The 16,356-nt window shown below is 38.9% G+C and overlaps 1 protein-coding gene across 7 annotated transcripts; it reads right to left on the bottom strand.

Annotated features, from left to right (window-relative positions):
- Positions 1-6,008: 6,008 nt before the first annotated feature.
- Positions 6,009-14,612, bottom strand: LOC137576199 (organic cation transporter protein). 7 transcript variants are annotated; one of them, XM_068289160.1, is made up of 5 exons: positions 14,444-14,612; positions 7,867-8,959; positions 7,366-7,788; positions 7,144-7,287; positions 6,009-7,086 (listed from the first exon to the last, which is right to left on the bottom strand). In XM_068289160.1, the coding sequence occupies exons 3-5, from the start codon at positions 7,779-7,781 to the stop codon at positions 6,105-6,107; spliced, it is 1,542 nt and encodes a 513-aa protein (XP_068145261.1). In that variant the 5' UTR covers positions 7,782-7,788; positions 7,867-8,959; positions 14,444-14,612; the 3' UTR covers positions 6,009-6,104. The 7 variants fall into 7 exon arrangements, with proteins under 7 accessions (XP_068145261.1, XP_068145260.1, XP_068145263.1 ...); XM_068289159.1 differs by lacking the exon at positions 7,867-8,959 and having other exon boundaries at positions 14,444-14,611; XM_068289162.1 differs by lacking the exon at positions 7,867-8,959 and having other exon boundaries at positions 7,366-7,785; positions 14,444-14,611.
- Between the last annotated feature and the right edge of the window lie 1,744 nt (positions 14,613-16,356).

The raw sequence follows: 16,356 nt of genomic DNA, 5'->3' as shown, positions 1-16,356 counted from the left end.
TGGCATGCAAATTCGCAAACTGATTTTGTGCCCAAATCACATTGTTATGTGGGACAGATAGAGAGATGTGTGTGTGTGTGTGTGTGTGTGCAAAGAGTGCGACGTATGGCAAATGCAAAAACGATTTAAAAACTCTAAAATTAAGCTATCATAAGGTTTTACAGCTGGCCATCAACTTGGAGTACACGGTGGAGGAGCCAAAAGCATGGGGAAAATGAAAAGAGAGACCAAAAAATAAGTGCAGTGCAATGTCATTAAAGTAGACAGTAGATGGACGGAGACCAGACAACGCAAGGACAAAAAGGACAAAGGGACGGGCGATACACATAAAATCACAACACACACGAGCAGAGATACGAAAAGGCATTCGAATGGCATAGACGACTATGAGTCCGGGGCTGCTTATCGTACTGACTACACTACACTACAGTGATGACTACTCTTGAGTGTGTGCGTGTGTGTGAGTGTTTGTGTGTGAGAGGTGTGAGCGAAATGTGTGTGGGATGTTGGTTGTGCGTTACGTATGTATATACATACATGTGGTACACTAAAGCTGTAATCTGTGCTTATAAAACGGCAAATGGCAAAACTGCAGAGGGTTTTTAATTGTCTATGCCGGATGGCAAAATGTTTGCTTTCCCCCCGTTCCAAGCCGTCTTACGTTAGGACTTTGTACTTTGTTGGGAATTACTCTCTCTTTGATACAGCAAAAAAAAGGACAAGAAAAATTTCAGTTTTTTCTTTTTTTTTTTTTTTGGGTTTTTCCATTTTCTTTTTAATTAAAAACCCTCTCATAATATTATGTTAATGTTTGTCTATATCCACGCACCTATGTATGTATGTGTATGTGTCGGTACGTACTGGGTACATAAACTACACCCATCCAACTCTTTTTGGGCCAACTAATTTTGTGCCGTCTGAGATTGAAGTGTCAGCTAGAAAGTTATAAAAAGTAATTGGCTGGCAGGTATTCGACTTGATTTTGGCATTTTTCCTCGTCGAAATGCAAATTGAGTGCGCTATCAGCAACTTTCATGAGGTTTACTGCCCATTTCCCAGCCATTAAGCGGAGGACCCAACCCAACCCAACTGAACCCAAAACCAAGGCAAAAGCAAAACAAACCAACCAACCAGCAACCCGCTTAACCGATTCCCATTCCCTCCTCCCGTGACACATGAAACGGAGGTGAGGGATACCAGCAGCAACTATTGTCGCACAGTAACGGGAAGTTTCACCTGTTTTGGTCGTCGTCTCTTGGAAAATTGCCATCATCATCGTATCGTGTCCGTGTTTTATTCGTGTGTGTGTGTGTGTGGGCACTTCTTTTTTTGTTCATCTACTCCGGTCCAGTCCTGTGATGATGTCGGTAGATTTAGCGCACGTTTCACATTTTAATAACAACCGCCGCCGCCATTGTCATATTTGTACAACAAAAATGGTTGGCCAGTCTTCAAATGGATTAGGCCAGAATTTTTCGACAATTATTTGCTTTGTTTCCCTTTTTTTCTGCTTCCTCCCTCTTTCCCTCGCTCTCTATCTATCTCTCTCTCTGTGACTATGTCTGGCCAATTTTGCCAATTTCTAACAGGCCTTCCAAAATAAGCAAAAAAGTAGAAAATATTTTAACATTAATCAACGACTTTTTGATACCCTATTCAAAATAATAATAACAAGCTTTCGAGTAATTATAAGTGCAAGGGATTTCGAATTTCCTAGAAGGGATACGTTCTTTAATGGGTTAATATATCCTTTATCCAACCCCATAGAAATTATACAAATTGGATCAGCGATTATCAAGATACGCCCCAATATTTACAGGAATCTTTTTGCCTTTAAATATTTGTATTTAAACTTGTCTGTATATTAAAAACGATGTCAAGTTTCGATTTGTGGGATATTTCTCTCCTTTAAAAAGATTTTCAGAATGACTAACTTGGAGTTAAAAAGCATAAAGCTATAGAGATGTCTATACATACATATATTGATCAAATATAAAACAAGTTGTCATATTTGCAAGTTTCAAAGTAATTTTTTATAAATTTTTGACAAATATAAGTGAACTCACTTCCGATACTTTACTTGTTTATATATCGACAATTGGTATTTTTAATTGCTGGCAATTAATTTTACAACATTTTGAATCACGTTTCATGGCACCCACGACAGAGTTTAGTTGCGGTTTTCGTTTTTCATTTCTTCTATCAGGTTTTTTTATTTTTATTCTGTGGTTGTATAACAAAAGTCGTGGTCATATTCGATGATGGCTTAGTTAATATGCATCTTGCGGGCATATTGTGAATCATCTGAAGAAGACCGCCAATAGTCCGGTGCTCTGATAAGGCTCAGTCACGTAGATATGATTTGAAAGAAATCATATATTAAATCGTTTCGAGTGGACGGCACGTTTAATTGCGGTCGATAAGGCGTTCCGCGGAATCATATCGACCATCGGTCGCAATTAGTCAGACGAATTCGCTGCTGAGGAATTAATCAGAAGTCAACGCCATAGTCATAGACCCATCGGGCCATCTCCCCATTGTCCCATCGTTTCCCTATTTGTATGCAAAATGCGTGCACTGAATTACGGCGAATTCTACTATAAAACGCACACAGGTAACAAAAGACTGGACACATTTTTCAGCGTGTAAAGAGAGCCGCCGCCGTCGTTGAGGAGAAGACGCTGCTCCAGCTCGAGGTCCAGGTCCAGGTCCAAGTCTATTCCAGATGATGATGATGATGATGATGACTCGTTTTGGCATCGTGCTCGTTGGCGCGTCTACATTTGAATACTAATTGCATTTAGCCAGCTTTAGTTTTGCCTTCAACATTTCCAGCAGTGACTTTTGCCGCTGTCTCTTCACATCTCTCTTCGTATACCATGCCTTGCGGTAAATATGATAAACAACAAAGCGCGTCATTTTGACATTTGTCTGCTTTATGCGCCCACGTTGCCACCACATTGCCATTGAGCTCGAGTCGGAGACTCCCACGATTTAGCATCATCCTCCTCTTCTCATCCTTCTCAGCCTTATAGTAATCGCAAATAGATATGCTGCTTAGATAATGATCGGCAAACTAACAGGCAGGCCCAGGCAGAGTTCCAGCTCCAGCTCCATCTTTGGCTTTGGCTATAGCGTTGTCGGTTGGCTGGCTTTGAACTTAAATGGGTTTTTGTCTCTGTGTTGCTGTTGCTTTTGCTGCCTGACATGCTGTCTGCGGTTTTGCCAAGCAAATTTGCCATATGTTGGCCAAAATGCTTTTCTGCCTTTTTGACTTCTGATTGTGAATGGCCGGCCGGAAGGACATCAACATTTACTGATAATTAAAATCTGTAATTCTCATTTGAGGCAACGACCAGTTTTACAATGCATTTGCCAATGCCATTCGTTTGAGGGCATTCAAGGGAATTTAACGTCTTGGAATGGCTTATTAATGTGTGGCAAAGTCTAGAATAAATGCCACAGCATTGCCAATGAAATTTCGAATAATGTGGTCAACTACAACCAAAGAACACTCACATTATAAATTCTACATTTTCAATTGGAAGTGGTAAACTGTATTTTGGTTGAAAAATGTTGTTATTAGTAAATCATATTTATACTTTGGCTAGAAGTCAAAGGTGGAAGGCAAATGTGGCTTAAATATCGATTAATTAAAAAAGGATGAAAAGGAGTTCTAACTAAAACAGAGAAACTGACTTTAAAGTGTAAAATACGTTGAAAATTTAATAAGTAATTGGGTAATGTGTACATTAATTGAAACTTAGAAAAGAATGAAATGTGACTTAGAAGAGAATAAAATGTTGACAATAAAACGTAAGATCTTTTCAAACACGGACTACAATAACAATTATAAATTCAATTCGGAAAAAAGTTAAAAAAAAACTCCAGAATCCAGAAAGAAGTTTAGAAGGTTTATTATTGGAATTAACTTTAAATATCTTTTCGCTAGCTAAACATAATCAGTTGAATTTAATATAGGACTGTGAAATCGATAGAAATTCGACCCCTAAAGTGTGCAAAATAGATACTCAGGACTTTTTGCAATATATTTTATAAAAATGAACTGCCATCTTAGTTATTAATTTCTTAAAAAAACAATGAATTCTTGTTCACCCTATTGCATACTTTAGGGATCAAAGTTCCCATATATTGCTGCTTTAGATACTTTTATGAACCATTGGGGGTCTTATTAAAAATATTGTACTCATGCAGTCTCTTATTCGTTCCTCTGAATGAATGAGTCGGAACTGATATATGCATTTGCGGTTCAATCTATTATGGTTTCATTCATTTCATTTTGTATGGAAAACTTAACATTTTGATTTTCAAATTTGATGTTTTATATGCAAAACATTCACATTAGTAAATTTTATAAAGATACTCCAAATCCTTCACCTACTTTTCGTATATCGCTACGTGATTTAGTGGTCCGATCAGGGTTTTCGATTTTCCTCCTTGATCTCTCATAGCTAATAAAGTAAAACCAAAAGGCATACGCACCAACGGACTGTATCGACTCCGCTTCTCTAATGATATGATATGATCAAAAATCACTTCTGCAAACTATCTCCCTCACTGCTGAAGTTAAGTGACTCATTTAAAGAATATCATTTTGCCTTTCTAGTCTTGCAAGCGCGGGGCTAGTCAATTGTGGACTAGAACGCGGAATGTGGTAATTTGAATTCATTAAATACCCTGGAATTGAACCTGAATGCTGCTGAGCTAAGAGCTTGGTTCCTTTTGAATATAGTCAACAAATTGGCTTGCTCGAGCATGGGCATATACATAAAACTACATGGGATATATATGTAAGTACATAAGTATATGGGGATGGCCAAATGAATAATTACCCAGACATATTTAACATCGAAGCGGAAATTAATTAAACAACAACAAGAAGAACTCGAGTCAGCAGTCAGAAGTCAGCAGGCGAACAAAAATGTCTGGTAATTATCACTAAGACGCGCCGCAGCTGATTAAAAATGCGACGCCGACATTGGAGTCTTGTGGCATCAGCTCTTTGAATTCTGACAGTTTTCGAACGGGCTGACATGACAAGCTGCCAGAGCCGATGACGCTAAAAACTTGCCCCGCATCTCCATGATTCAGAGAGAAGGACAGAGCAGGAGATGAGGTGAGCTTCTGCTTCAGGTTGAGTGGCGATTGAATGGATTGCAGAACGGATGAAAGCCATGGATCCATGCCGACTGGACACTGAGTGGGGAATGCGAATGGGTTGTCCATTGCGGGTGTTGCATATAAATGAGGCGTGTCAAAAGTTGACAATGATATTAACCTTGAGTGGGGTTTTCAGCAGGTTTTCTTGAAGGTCATCTGCCTCAAAAGGGCCTCTTGCAGAAATTGATCTGATGTGAGATTCAGAGAGTGTGTTAATCGAAATGATGTCGGGTGATTGTTTGGATTGCTTTTAATTGGCTTGGGGTATACATATATATGTACATATATACATATACTTACATATAACGTGCGGTGACTTTTTCACCTTTTCTCACATGATTGCAAGAGTTTTGCATGCAGAGTAGACATTTAGATTCTGTTTGGTTGTCTACTTCATCTTTCATTTGACCTCGTTAGAATGGAGCAAGTTGAAATACTGTTAAGTGTTATTGCACCTCAACATTAATGGCAAGACAAAAGCGCGCAAAGTCGGGAGGCAGCCAAGAGACAAACGAACAAACCGAAAACCAACCAAACAAAACTGGCAGCAAAACGCTGTTTAAGCCAAAGTCAGACTGCTAACCCAGTTTTAATAATCACGAAATTGAAGTTATTTTACGGTAATTACCTTTTGCATTTGGCGAGATTTTTCAATTTTTTCCTTCTTTTTTTTTTTTTTTGGCAACACGAAAGACTTTAGACTTGGTAATGGCTAATATCCAGCAGAGACTGGGTTTCTTTTTTTTTGTTTTTTGTGGAATGGTGGCACCTTCTGGAAGCACCAGCACCAACATTTACTGTGACTGACATATCAGGAAGCATAAATCTTTAATTCAAATGAAATTTATTAATTTTTTTGGAGCCCAGTTAATGGTGAGACTTATTTGGCTACATAGGTTAGGTAACTTATACACTCTAAAAAACTAGTTCTGCTGCTGTTGCTGCTGCTTCTGCTTTCGTCCAAAAGTCTCGCCATCCTCTAAAGTCTCTGGCAGCGGCATTCCCCGTGTCTCGGGTATAAACATCGTACCAATAACCGCTAAAACTGAAAATATGCCAAATATTAGGGGTGTAATCCAGGGCTTTATGGTGGCTAGATCACAGATCAAAGGTGCTGTAATAGATCCAATACGTCCCACCATCGAACAGAGGCCCACACCATTCGATCGCACCACTGTGGGAAAAAGTTCACCGCCATAGAGATAAACATTCGGGAATGTAATAGAAGCCCCAAAGAGGCCCAAAGTTGCGCATGCCACTTGCATCCACATCGCGGACTCCGAGAGGAATACCAAAAGAATGAGTCCAACGGCACTAATTGTATTCGATAGCATCAAAGTAATCTTACGGCCCATCCATTTGGTGAGTACCACACACAAGCAGGTACCAGGTATACCCAAGCCGGCGGCTATCAAATTGTTTAGGAAGATATCGCCACCCAATTTTGATATATACTGAGCAGTGCCATAGTACACCATGCAGACCACTAGCCAGTTATTGGCCATGCAAATGGTCTTTACTCTTAGATACGGAGTCTTAAAGAGATCGAATAGGTTGCCCTTTTTGGCAGGTTGTCGTGCCGACAACGCTCTGTAACCAGCCTCAATCTCTGGGCGAATATTATCCCTGGGAGCTCGATTATGTTTGGCAATATTTTCCAAAATCCTAATCGACTCATCCACTCGACCTGTGGTGAAGAGCCAGCGTGGTGATTCCGGCACTAGGCAAAGGTAGACGATAAAGACAACCGAAAAGATGGTAATGCTGAACTGGAACCAACGCCAAGTGCGTATAAAGTAGGCAAATACGGCCAACGAGGCATGACCAATGTTAAAGGGAATCTGATATAGAATGGCCACAAGTTCACGCTTCTTTGGGCCAATAATCTCCATGATCAAGACAAAACTGTAAAGTAATAACATAAAAAAAGGGACCTTGCAAGTAATCAAAGTATTAACCCACCTGGTGGTCATTGTTCCGCCTGTGGCAAAGGCAACTAGAAACCGTGCAATACAATAGAACCAATATGTGGGTGAGACACATACAATCAGTCCAGTAATTAATTGCATATAACAACAGCCCAGAAAAGCAGGACGACGTCCACAACTGCAGAACGATAAAAGAAGAAAAAGAGTTAATTTCTAAGCCCCCCCCACACACAACTTATTCAGTTTTTAGCCTTACCGATCTGCTATCATGCCAAATAACATACTGCCAAACATAACGCCTAACATCACAATGGACTGAGATAAACTTGCCAGTGATTTGTTCTTACAGGTGAGATTCCATTCTGTGATTATTGTGGACTGAAAAACGCTGGTGTCAAACTGAAGATCATCGCACTCGTCACTGCAAGCGTCAGTGACATTTTCCGTGCCGCAACTCAGCTCGGTGGGAGCGGCCAGAAAAATGTGTCCCAGCGTATGCCAACCAGTTCCGAATTTGGAGAGGAATATGAGGGCACAGAAGAATAATTGGTATCGTCGAAAGTCTCCGATTTGAGAGATGATCGGATCGGCTGTTTTTTCCACTGGATATAGCTTCTCCGCCTTCGGAGTCCTCTCCTCCTTCGTCTTTTTTCCATCTGGACGGTCGCCCATAGTGCTACTGAAATTACATTAGTCATTTTGTTAGTGATTAATTTCTTCAAGTGTAAAAGATCGACTTGCCTACCCACCTACCTACCTAACTACTACTAGGGGAATGGATATTAAACACAATTCGAATGGGGGGTGGTTATGGACTTTCTCAAATATTTGCTGGCTCTAGCACAAATTAGACATATCGAGCCCGTATTAAACGTGGTTAGTCGTGGACCGGCTTACCACAGACTGGCGTGAAAATATTGAATCCGAAATAGATTGACTTTTTGCTTATGTTTAATATGCTCTGGCTAACCGGTTTTTCGGAGTGCTCTCAGATTGGAGCACATTCATGGACAGCGTGCATAGACCACTAGATCACCAGGCACTAACGTGACAAGTTGGCCAGCCAAAGAGCTTGGCTGCTCCGGATTAGCACCTCTCGACCCATTCACGGATGGGTATCAACTAAGCCGCTGGAATGGCATTTAAGGAGAGACATCGAGACTCTATCCTATATTTCAGTCGCATTTCGTTTTGTTGTGGCTCCAAACTTTTACTGTTTGTAAGTAGGTAAATGAAGTTGGATGCTTCATTAATTGGGGAGGTGCGCCGGCTCAGTAGGCCACAAGATACTCTTGCATCTAACTGCAGATTAAGCCATTGTCTTCCACCAGATAGCAACAAAACAACACACACAGACACCACACAAAATCCATGGCATCCAGTAACTGATTCCCCTCCCAGTTCCTTCAATGAGATGGCTTAATTAAGGAAATGCCAAGCCAACAATTGAGTGAAAGTCGTTAATCCAGAGAGACAACACACCAAAAGAGAAAGAGAGGAAAGAGCTGCTTCAGCTGAGACTAAGACTGAGATGTGAGGCAGAGATTTGTCGTTCCGAAACACTACCATTCCCCGCCGCATAACGTGTTCCCACGGCAATCGGCAACCTGTCTGGTGGCCAACTCAAAGACCTTGCGCAATCGTCGGTGGCTGTGCAAAATGTCACAACAATTGAAAATAAATTATATGCAAATTGGATGGCCAATCAAAGCGATATACAATAAAAAGAAACAGGAATACATATACAAAACTCTCCTCATTATAAATATTAGAGTTGACCGATCCAATCGAACACATGATAAATATGCCAATAAATAAAATCCACATTGACCCCCAGCCATAAGCCAAATCTTGAATGGAGAAATTATTAATATTATTTTTGTCAATGAATTTAAAAGTGTATATATTTCAACTTAAGTTCACTTCCACTTTTCACCTTCAAACTAACTAAGGCACTAAATTTCATTTAGATTACAAATATTATACACATTTGTCTTTTTGTTTACAAAAGAATTATTAGCACACTTCATAAAGCTTTTTTCTAATACTTTTTTTTTACAATTAATGAACTTTTATCTCCCGTCGTAACTTGTCTAACTGCAATGGTGTCTATAAAGCAATTATTCAGTTGAGAAATATACTGTGGACTGATCCCACATGTGCATTTGCATCGGCATGTTTGTTGCGAGATGTGTTCAATAAGAAGAAATTGTTTTTAATATTGAAGTTTTGCAGAGAATAGCGTTTGGAGTGGACGCATCGAGGGACGAATCGCAAAGGACACTCCAAAATATCGTGTCCCAAACGAACTTTAATAATCCCGAAAGTTTGTAAATTTTTTTTCATTAATAAAATCTCGAGGTTTTGATTGGGCACTTCTTAAAAATATTATCTAGATACGTCCGTGTTTATAATTTTCACTCTAGTAATTTCTGTTTTAGTTTTGAATTAAAGTGGTTTTAGACATATTTGTCAAACGAACCTCGTTGTGGGTTTATGACTGTTAATGCTTTCCAATGATCACCCCAGTCTCATGGTCTCCCTAGAAATAAATAGCCCAATGAGCCCAGCCCTCTCTGGTGTCATATAGATAGAATTTCACTCTATAATTACGTCACTTACTTGCTATGTCACTGCATCAATGAGCCACTTACTTTGTCAGCTGCCCAGCCAATCATTCCGACAATTATTAGCTTAGTAACTTCGTTTGTCGTTTTGTTAGTTAACCTTTTTCATCTCGCATTTAAATTTTAAAAGTATTTTTACTCTCTGACTGTAGAATGCACTCTTATGCAATTAGCTATGTAATTTTCATCTGCTTAATATATTATTTATTATTTATTCAAGTGCGCTTATAATTTTGTCCGCTATAAGTACGTCAAAATACAAATGTTCTATCAGAAAGTCCATCAGTCCAAGTCTGCCCGGCCCCCTTCAGTCAGCCTGTCTACTGATTGGAATAATAAAATCAAAGCTAGGTGCAGATCAGATGAATCGTATTTCATTAATTATTAAAGTACTTACTCCGAATAATTACACTCAGGCAGAAGAGATCTAACCAAAATGCAGTTGAATACTTATTATTGGTACTTTTTGCATTACTTAAATAAAACTGAGCCCATAAAGAAGTCGTAAAATAACTCTTATCAAAACAGATTTTCACAAAACAAATGAGATCCCAGTAAATACGTCTTTCTGGCGTCAACACTTCTCAATCAATGCTACCAGCATCTCTGGACACAGTCTGGGAATGAGCTCAGTGTATGTACACTTGGTTCGGCCTGATAAGACGACATCGACGGGCGGAAGATGATAATGGAATTGTTATTACCCTCCCCGAAACTACAATAAGCTTGGAGGCCCGATTCGCACAGTGAATAGATTATCTTATCTAATGGAAATTATAACTGCTATACTTGGATATTTAATCCACCAGCTTCTGTCACGACACTTTGGGGGAAAAAACATGTTCCGAGACAACTTCTACGAGTATCAGCAATTAGAATGTCATAAAACCTTAACTCAAACATGTCAATATTAAACGCTAAATGTTATGTGAGCGATCTAATTAGTAGTCAACGTTTGACTTTTCAATCACTGTGAATGATATGCCAAGGCAAGGTTGGCCCTAGCTCAATCAAACGAAAGCGTAACAACAAAATAAAGGGTCGACCCAGCAAATACCCCAAGTAAAGTTTATCTTCCTTTTTTGTACCATTTGAAATTTCAAATTAATTATTCAAAAGAATTGGAAAATTTTATTTTAATTGTTTAAATAATAAAGCGGTGCCTTTAAGTTCGTGATGCCCTTTCCTTATGAAAATTTTGCTGGGGTTTTTACCATTTTCGGACTCTGCGAGTATTTTCCACTAATTGGGTAAGGCAAAAAATATTTTTCGCATTATGATGTTAATTGAAATAATTTCACGATGTGTTGTAGGCATTCATTGGAAATCTGTTCATATATCATTTTATTTGATTTTTTGGGGCTTTTTTGCTACCGTTATGCACCGCGAGAGAAATAAATCCAATTAAAGTGCAGTATTTAATATTTATTTACATTTGGAAGGCTGCCAAGTGGCTGCTCTAAGCCGCTTTCAATGTCAGGATGGCCGAAACTGTTTATGCCAAATATTTTGCCAAAATATTCTAGTGAGTGTTGTGGAGGGGTATGTGAATGGGCGGCTGTGAGTGGGTGGTAAGGCTTTTATGGTATAGCAACGCTCCAATTAGCACACAAAAGGATTACAGCAGAAATACCAAAATTTGTAGGGCTTTTCGAGAGCTGAGTCTGTTGTGTGTGTGTGTGTTGCCACTTGGCAAGGCCGACAAAATGTTTTGCGCCCAGCTTGTTGGATCCGTTTGTGGTTTTCGGTCCATAATTGCAACTCAAACTCACGGGTCAACCTGCCCAATCCCCCGTCCTTCTCGCTATTGGCTGCTTCTGAGTGGCTCTCTCTACACTTGAAAACATATCAAGCAAAATGAAACGCAACAAGCATTTAATTTCAAGCTGCAGCACATGAACTGATGGGGGATACGACGATGGAGAGAGGGCGACATACACACAATCACAAAATATTTTATAGGTTGGCCATAAAGAAATTCATAAAGCGAATGGTTGAAGCCAAACGGCGACTTGCCAATTCATACGAAAATTGCTAACTCAGCACTCACATATATCATTTTTATGCGCGACCACGCCCCTTTCAACTCATAGTAAATTGACAAATGCAGCGCACCAGCGCGGCAATGTCTGTGAAATGTCTTTGCCACTATTTAAGGTCTTTTACGAACACAGACCATGGGACGATGGTGGTACGATGAAGTGGAGAATGTATGTACGTGGCGTGGGGCAGAGGGAACTGAGGTAGCTGAGAAAAGACAAGAGTTGACTGAGCGCGAAATGAAAAAGCGCACCAAAAACTATGAGCAACGCTCAGCGAAAATATAAAATGCTTGTAATATGTAGTTAAAATCCAGAAGAGAGAAGATTATCCCATGTATAACCGACTAGTTAATGCCCTTAACAATTGCAAACTTACCAAGAAATGGTCTGCAAAATAGAAAGAAACCACGACACCAGCAGCTGGTGACCGCGTTTTAGACCGGTTTCTTATGGAAGAAATAAACGTTGTGCGTTACTTTACAATGCGTCTAGCGTCGTTCGCTTCAATTCCTCGTCTGGCATGGTAATCGGCTAAACATTTTGCCAAAGGTTTCTTTAACAGCGTTGCCAATCAAGAGATTTCTGTCTGACTTCTCTTTACATTGATGAATTCTAGAACTACAGCTGTTTTTCTTGGGAAACTTTGTCCCTCGGATAATTTCCTTTACCTGTTGTTGACCTGTTGCTCTGCACCTGCACCTGCCAGTGAGGTCTTCACTACCTGTGAAGAAAGGAAAATTTGCGTATTTGCTCGAGTATATCCTGATTTAGTTGTGCCAAAAGACTCTTCTTGAAAGGGTATTTAGTACAGTATTGTAGAAAAAACGGAGCAGCCCCATCCCAAAAGACAAAGCGCCGCATAAACGCTTTTGGCTTTGCCTTGACTTTTTCTGGCTCTAGGTCTGGGACAATGCTCGATTCTGAGTCTCTGTCTCTTTGCTCTATTCCTCTCTAAATCTGCTTTGATTAAGTGCTCAGTCTTTTATGTGGAAATTTTTTAATCGTTACCTCGTTCCATGTCTACGTCCCCAATGCAACGAAGACGAAGTAGTAGAAAAACGACAGAGTGGCAAAAAGATGGGAAGGGATGGCAGAACCAGCAGAATTGTAGTCATAGTGCATGTGACCATGCCCCATAGATTAATCGCTAATCTGTCCCTAGAGGGCGTACTGACATTTTGCAGCAACGAAGGAAACTGCAAAAGACGCAGCCTCATTCCATGAACTAAAGTCAGCCCATCATCATCATCATCCAATGCCACTCGTACTTGTTGGAGTTGGAGCTAGAGAGAACCTTTAGTTTTTATTGCCCACATTTACTTCTGTTTGTGTGTAGAGTTTAAGTTCGCATTCGCACCTCCTATTTGGTTCCCTTTCTTTACCTTTTTGGTATGTTCCTGTAAATAAATTAATAAGTTTAAGCCAGCATTAATTATTATGCAGCTTGGCATGGGGATAAATGTTTTAATTTTGCTCAGTCAGCCAAGTCAGCTAGCCAGCTAGTTTCGTTCCTTAATTCTTAGTTCTTCCCTTGTCTTAAATTATGCGCGCCCTGTTTGCAATCTGTTGTCCAGTTTGGTTTTTTTATTTTATTTTTTTGAGTAATTCTCTTTGCCAGCGGCGCGAAAATGCATTAAAAATCCTCTCTGTAAAGGTCTAGAATTGTTAATTTTCAAAAAATGTAATAAAACGCGGCAATATGTTTTAGCCTTTTGCCTTGGCGGCATTCAATTTGCGTTCAGGGACGCGTCACTGCCCCCAGGAGCACCCGAGCCTAATGTGTGTCACATAAATCAGAGATGCGATCCGAGAGTTGGCGATGTGATGAAGCCAAATCTGAGGTTACCCCGCCAAAAACAAAAAGGAGAGAAGGATAAACCCATGGGCAGGTAGTTAAATACTGGGCGAGAATGATGATCGATGTGCCAGCACTTCCAAGATAAACGAGTGTGAACAAGTTCTGCGCAACTCTAATGGATCTAATCAAATGCAAGAAAAATAAATCCCCACATTTGGTTAGCATAGAAATTGCACCTTCTGTTTCCCTTTAATAGCAAAGTTTATGAATAAATTGTCTAAAAGATAGCAGGTAAAAGAAATCTTCCACAATGCTAAAAAAGTATTAATAATATTTAAGAATTAGCTATGTGGCAAGCATTTTTTTTCAACTGCGCTTTAGCAACTCAAAAACTATGTCTATGATAATCAGAATCGATGATATTCCCTAATTATTATATAAATTTCAGTTAATATCATTACTTGAAGGCTTAAAGGTTTATTTGGGCCACCTAAAAAAGACTTCTCAAATTATTCAGAAATTCCATCAGCAAAAAATGGAACAAAATATTTTAAATTTGTCTTAATGAAATTGTTAATGAAATTGCTCAAAGTTTTATGTTTATCAAATATAACGTTTGGAACGTTGCAGAGCAAATATTTGACAATTCATACGAATATCTTGTTTCGAATAAGTAAGAACTTTTAGATTAGGTACTTAGGCATATCCATAAAGCATATCCATCTTCTATGGGGTATGGACTTTGGTGATTTGGACCAAAACTTACTTGTTTTAAGGCGATGTTACATTCGAAAGTCGTTTACATATATTTTCTGAACATACAAATCAATCAATGTGTATTATAAAGACCGATTCATTCCAACATACCTAAAACAATAATTTTTGAATATCTTCGCATGGGTGTTTTTTCGTCTTTACCCCCTTCCCTTTATGCGAAGAAAATGAATTTTAGTTAGTAAATTTTGCAGAATTTTAAGATTTACTTTGATTTAACATATAATTTTGAAAAACACTGAAATACATTTTTTTGAAGTTAGACAACTTGCTAGTCTAGATACTTTGGAAAAGTAATAACAACAACAAACTATTGCTTTGTTTTTACTCTCCCTAAATGAGTAAGGCTTCAGCACTTTAATAATAATAAGATACATTGAGAATAAGCCTTTGGCATAAAATTATTTGAGCTACCAAACAATGGAATGAAAAGTTCTTTATTTTGATGTTCTTTGTCGCTTAGGTTGTTGAAAGTATTCTATATTTCATAAAGAACTTAGTAGTTAGTCACTTATTTATTTTAAAGCGATTATTTCAATGGATTTTGTTTTCCAAAGAAATAACAGGTCAAGGTAATTAATTGTTGCAAAAAGAAAGTAAACTACAAAGTTGTCTTATCAATGAGTTTTCAGCCTACTTTAGAATTTTAAGTAATAACCTTTTAAACCAAAGATTTTGAGCTGCACAAAACTAACTTTATGAATTTCTTTTCAGACATTACTTTGACTTGGCACACCTTGTTAGGTGTTCTTGACTGTTAGGCTTAAAGTGTAATCAATTTATTGGCCATCAATCTCTCTCTCTGTCTCTCTCTCTCTCTCTCTCTCTCTCTCTCTCTCTCTCTCTCTCTCTCTCTCTCTCTATCTCTCTATCTCTAACTGCATATCTCTCTCTTTTTGCTAGGCCTCTTATACATTCTGTGAATGTAGTAAAAATTTGTATACCTGATTTATATATGACAGGCACGCAAATCGAGGCGTTTAATTTCCGTTGCCGACAGCTTTTGACCACAGGCTGCCAGTCAGTCAGGGCAGCTGTCATAATATAGCTAGCAGTTCTTTCTATGTATATCACCCCCTAACCTAACCAGGTTGCAATAGACCAGAAGGTAAATAAACCCCTTGTCATGGTTCGCAGCTTTATGCATAATTAGCTTTTGCCTAGCAAAACTTTAGCTCGTTACAAAAATTTTGCAAACTTTTAATTTATGCCTTGGACGTAGGAGTCTTTTCCCTCTTTTATATATGAAGGCAAACCGTAAGGATAGGGGTAGAATAGTGTTGGTTACTTTACAGTATTCAGTTGTACATAGTTTAACATACAGTTTACTCAACACACACACACACACACTCACACAACATAAGCAAACATATTTTAATTTGAGGTTATGTTTACATGCTGTGTGTGCTACGCTTCAAGTCACACAACAACAACAACCACCGAGACAACAACAACAACAACAACAATAATGGTAACAGGATAATGCAAGAGAACTTCAATGTAGGCAAATGTATACACCTTTCTGCATAATTTTACAACACTGGCCAACAATTTCTAGTTTTAAAGTTTAATTACATTCACTTCTTTATCCCTTGGAATAGTGAGTTTTCCTTCACAATGACTTTTTATTTTATATCCACATATTAAAATCATTGTGCACATATATCTTTCGATTCAGGGACAATATTGCCGTAGTGTAGTGTTCAAAAGGAAGCAACCAACCAACCATCGTGGCCAGGTTGGATAGCCTTCTTGGCCACATACGGACGCATTCCATTTGACTGTGTGTGTGAGTGTATTATCGGCCGTGCCATATCACACACAAACATAAATGCAAACAATAATATTTGCTTAAAATTGGCTACAGCATATCGCTCCGACGGGAATGTCCAATTCTCCATACGCTTTAAAGGGTAGATGGGGCTGCTGATGTGGCCAGATAGTGAAAGAAATGAGAGGCAACATGTGTTTTACATTCACGTTGGTGGCAATGATGTGGCCTAGGA

The sequence above is a fragment of the Drosophila tropicalis genome, unplaced genomic scaffold (genome assembly GCF_018151085.1).
Source record: "Drosophila tropicalis isolate 14030-0801.00 unplaced genomic scaffold, ASM1815108v1 contig_593, whole genome shotgun sequence".
NCBI classification, from domain to species: domain Eukaryota; kingdom Metazoa; phylum Arthropoda; class Insecta; order Diptera; family Drosophilidae; genus Drosophila; species Drosophila tropicalis.
Note: the sequence above shows the minus strand (reverse complement) of the source record. Positions and strands in the feature narration are given on the sequence as shown.

Excerpts from the sequence above, each read along its gene's own strand:
- LOC137576199 (XM_068289160.1), bottom strand. The coding sequence starts at position 7,781 with ATGGGCGACCGTCCAGATGGAAAAAAGACGAAGGAGGAGAGGACTCCG. Across the intron at positions 7,288-7,365 it reads TTTGGCATGATAGCAGATCG|TTGTGGACGTCGTCCTGCTT; the intron begins GTAAGGCTAAAA and ends ATCGTTCTGCAG. Across the intron at positions 7,087-7,143 it reads GGCGGAACAATGACCACCAG|TTTTGTCTTGATCATGGAGA; the intron begins GTGGGTTAATAC and ends ATTACTTTACAG.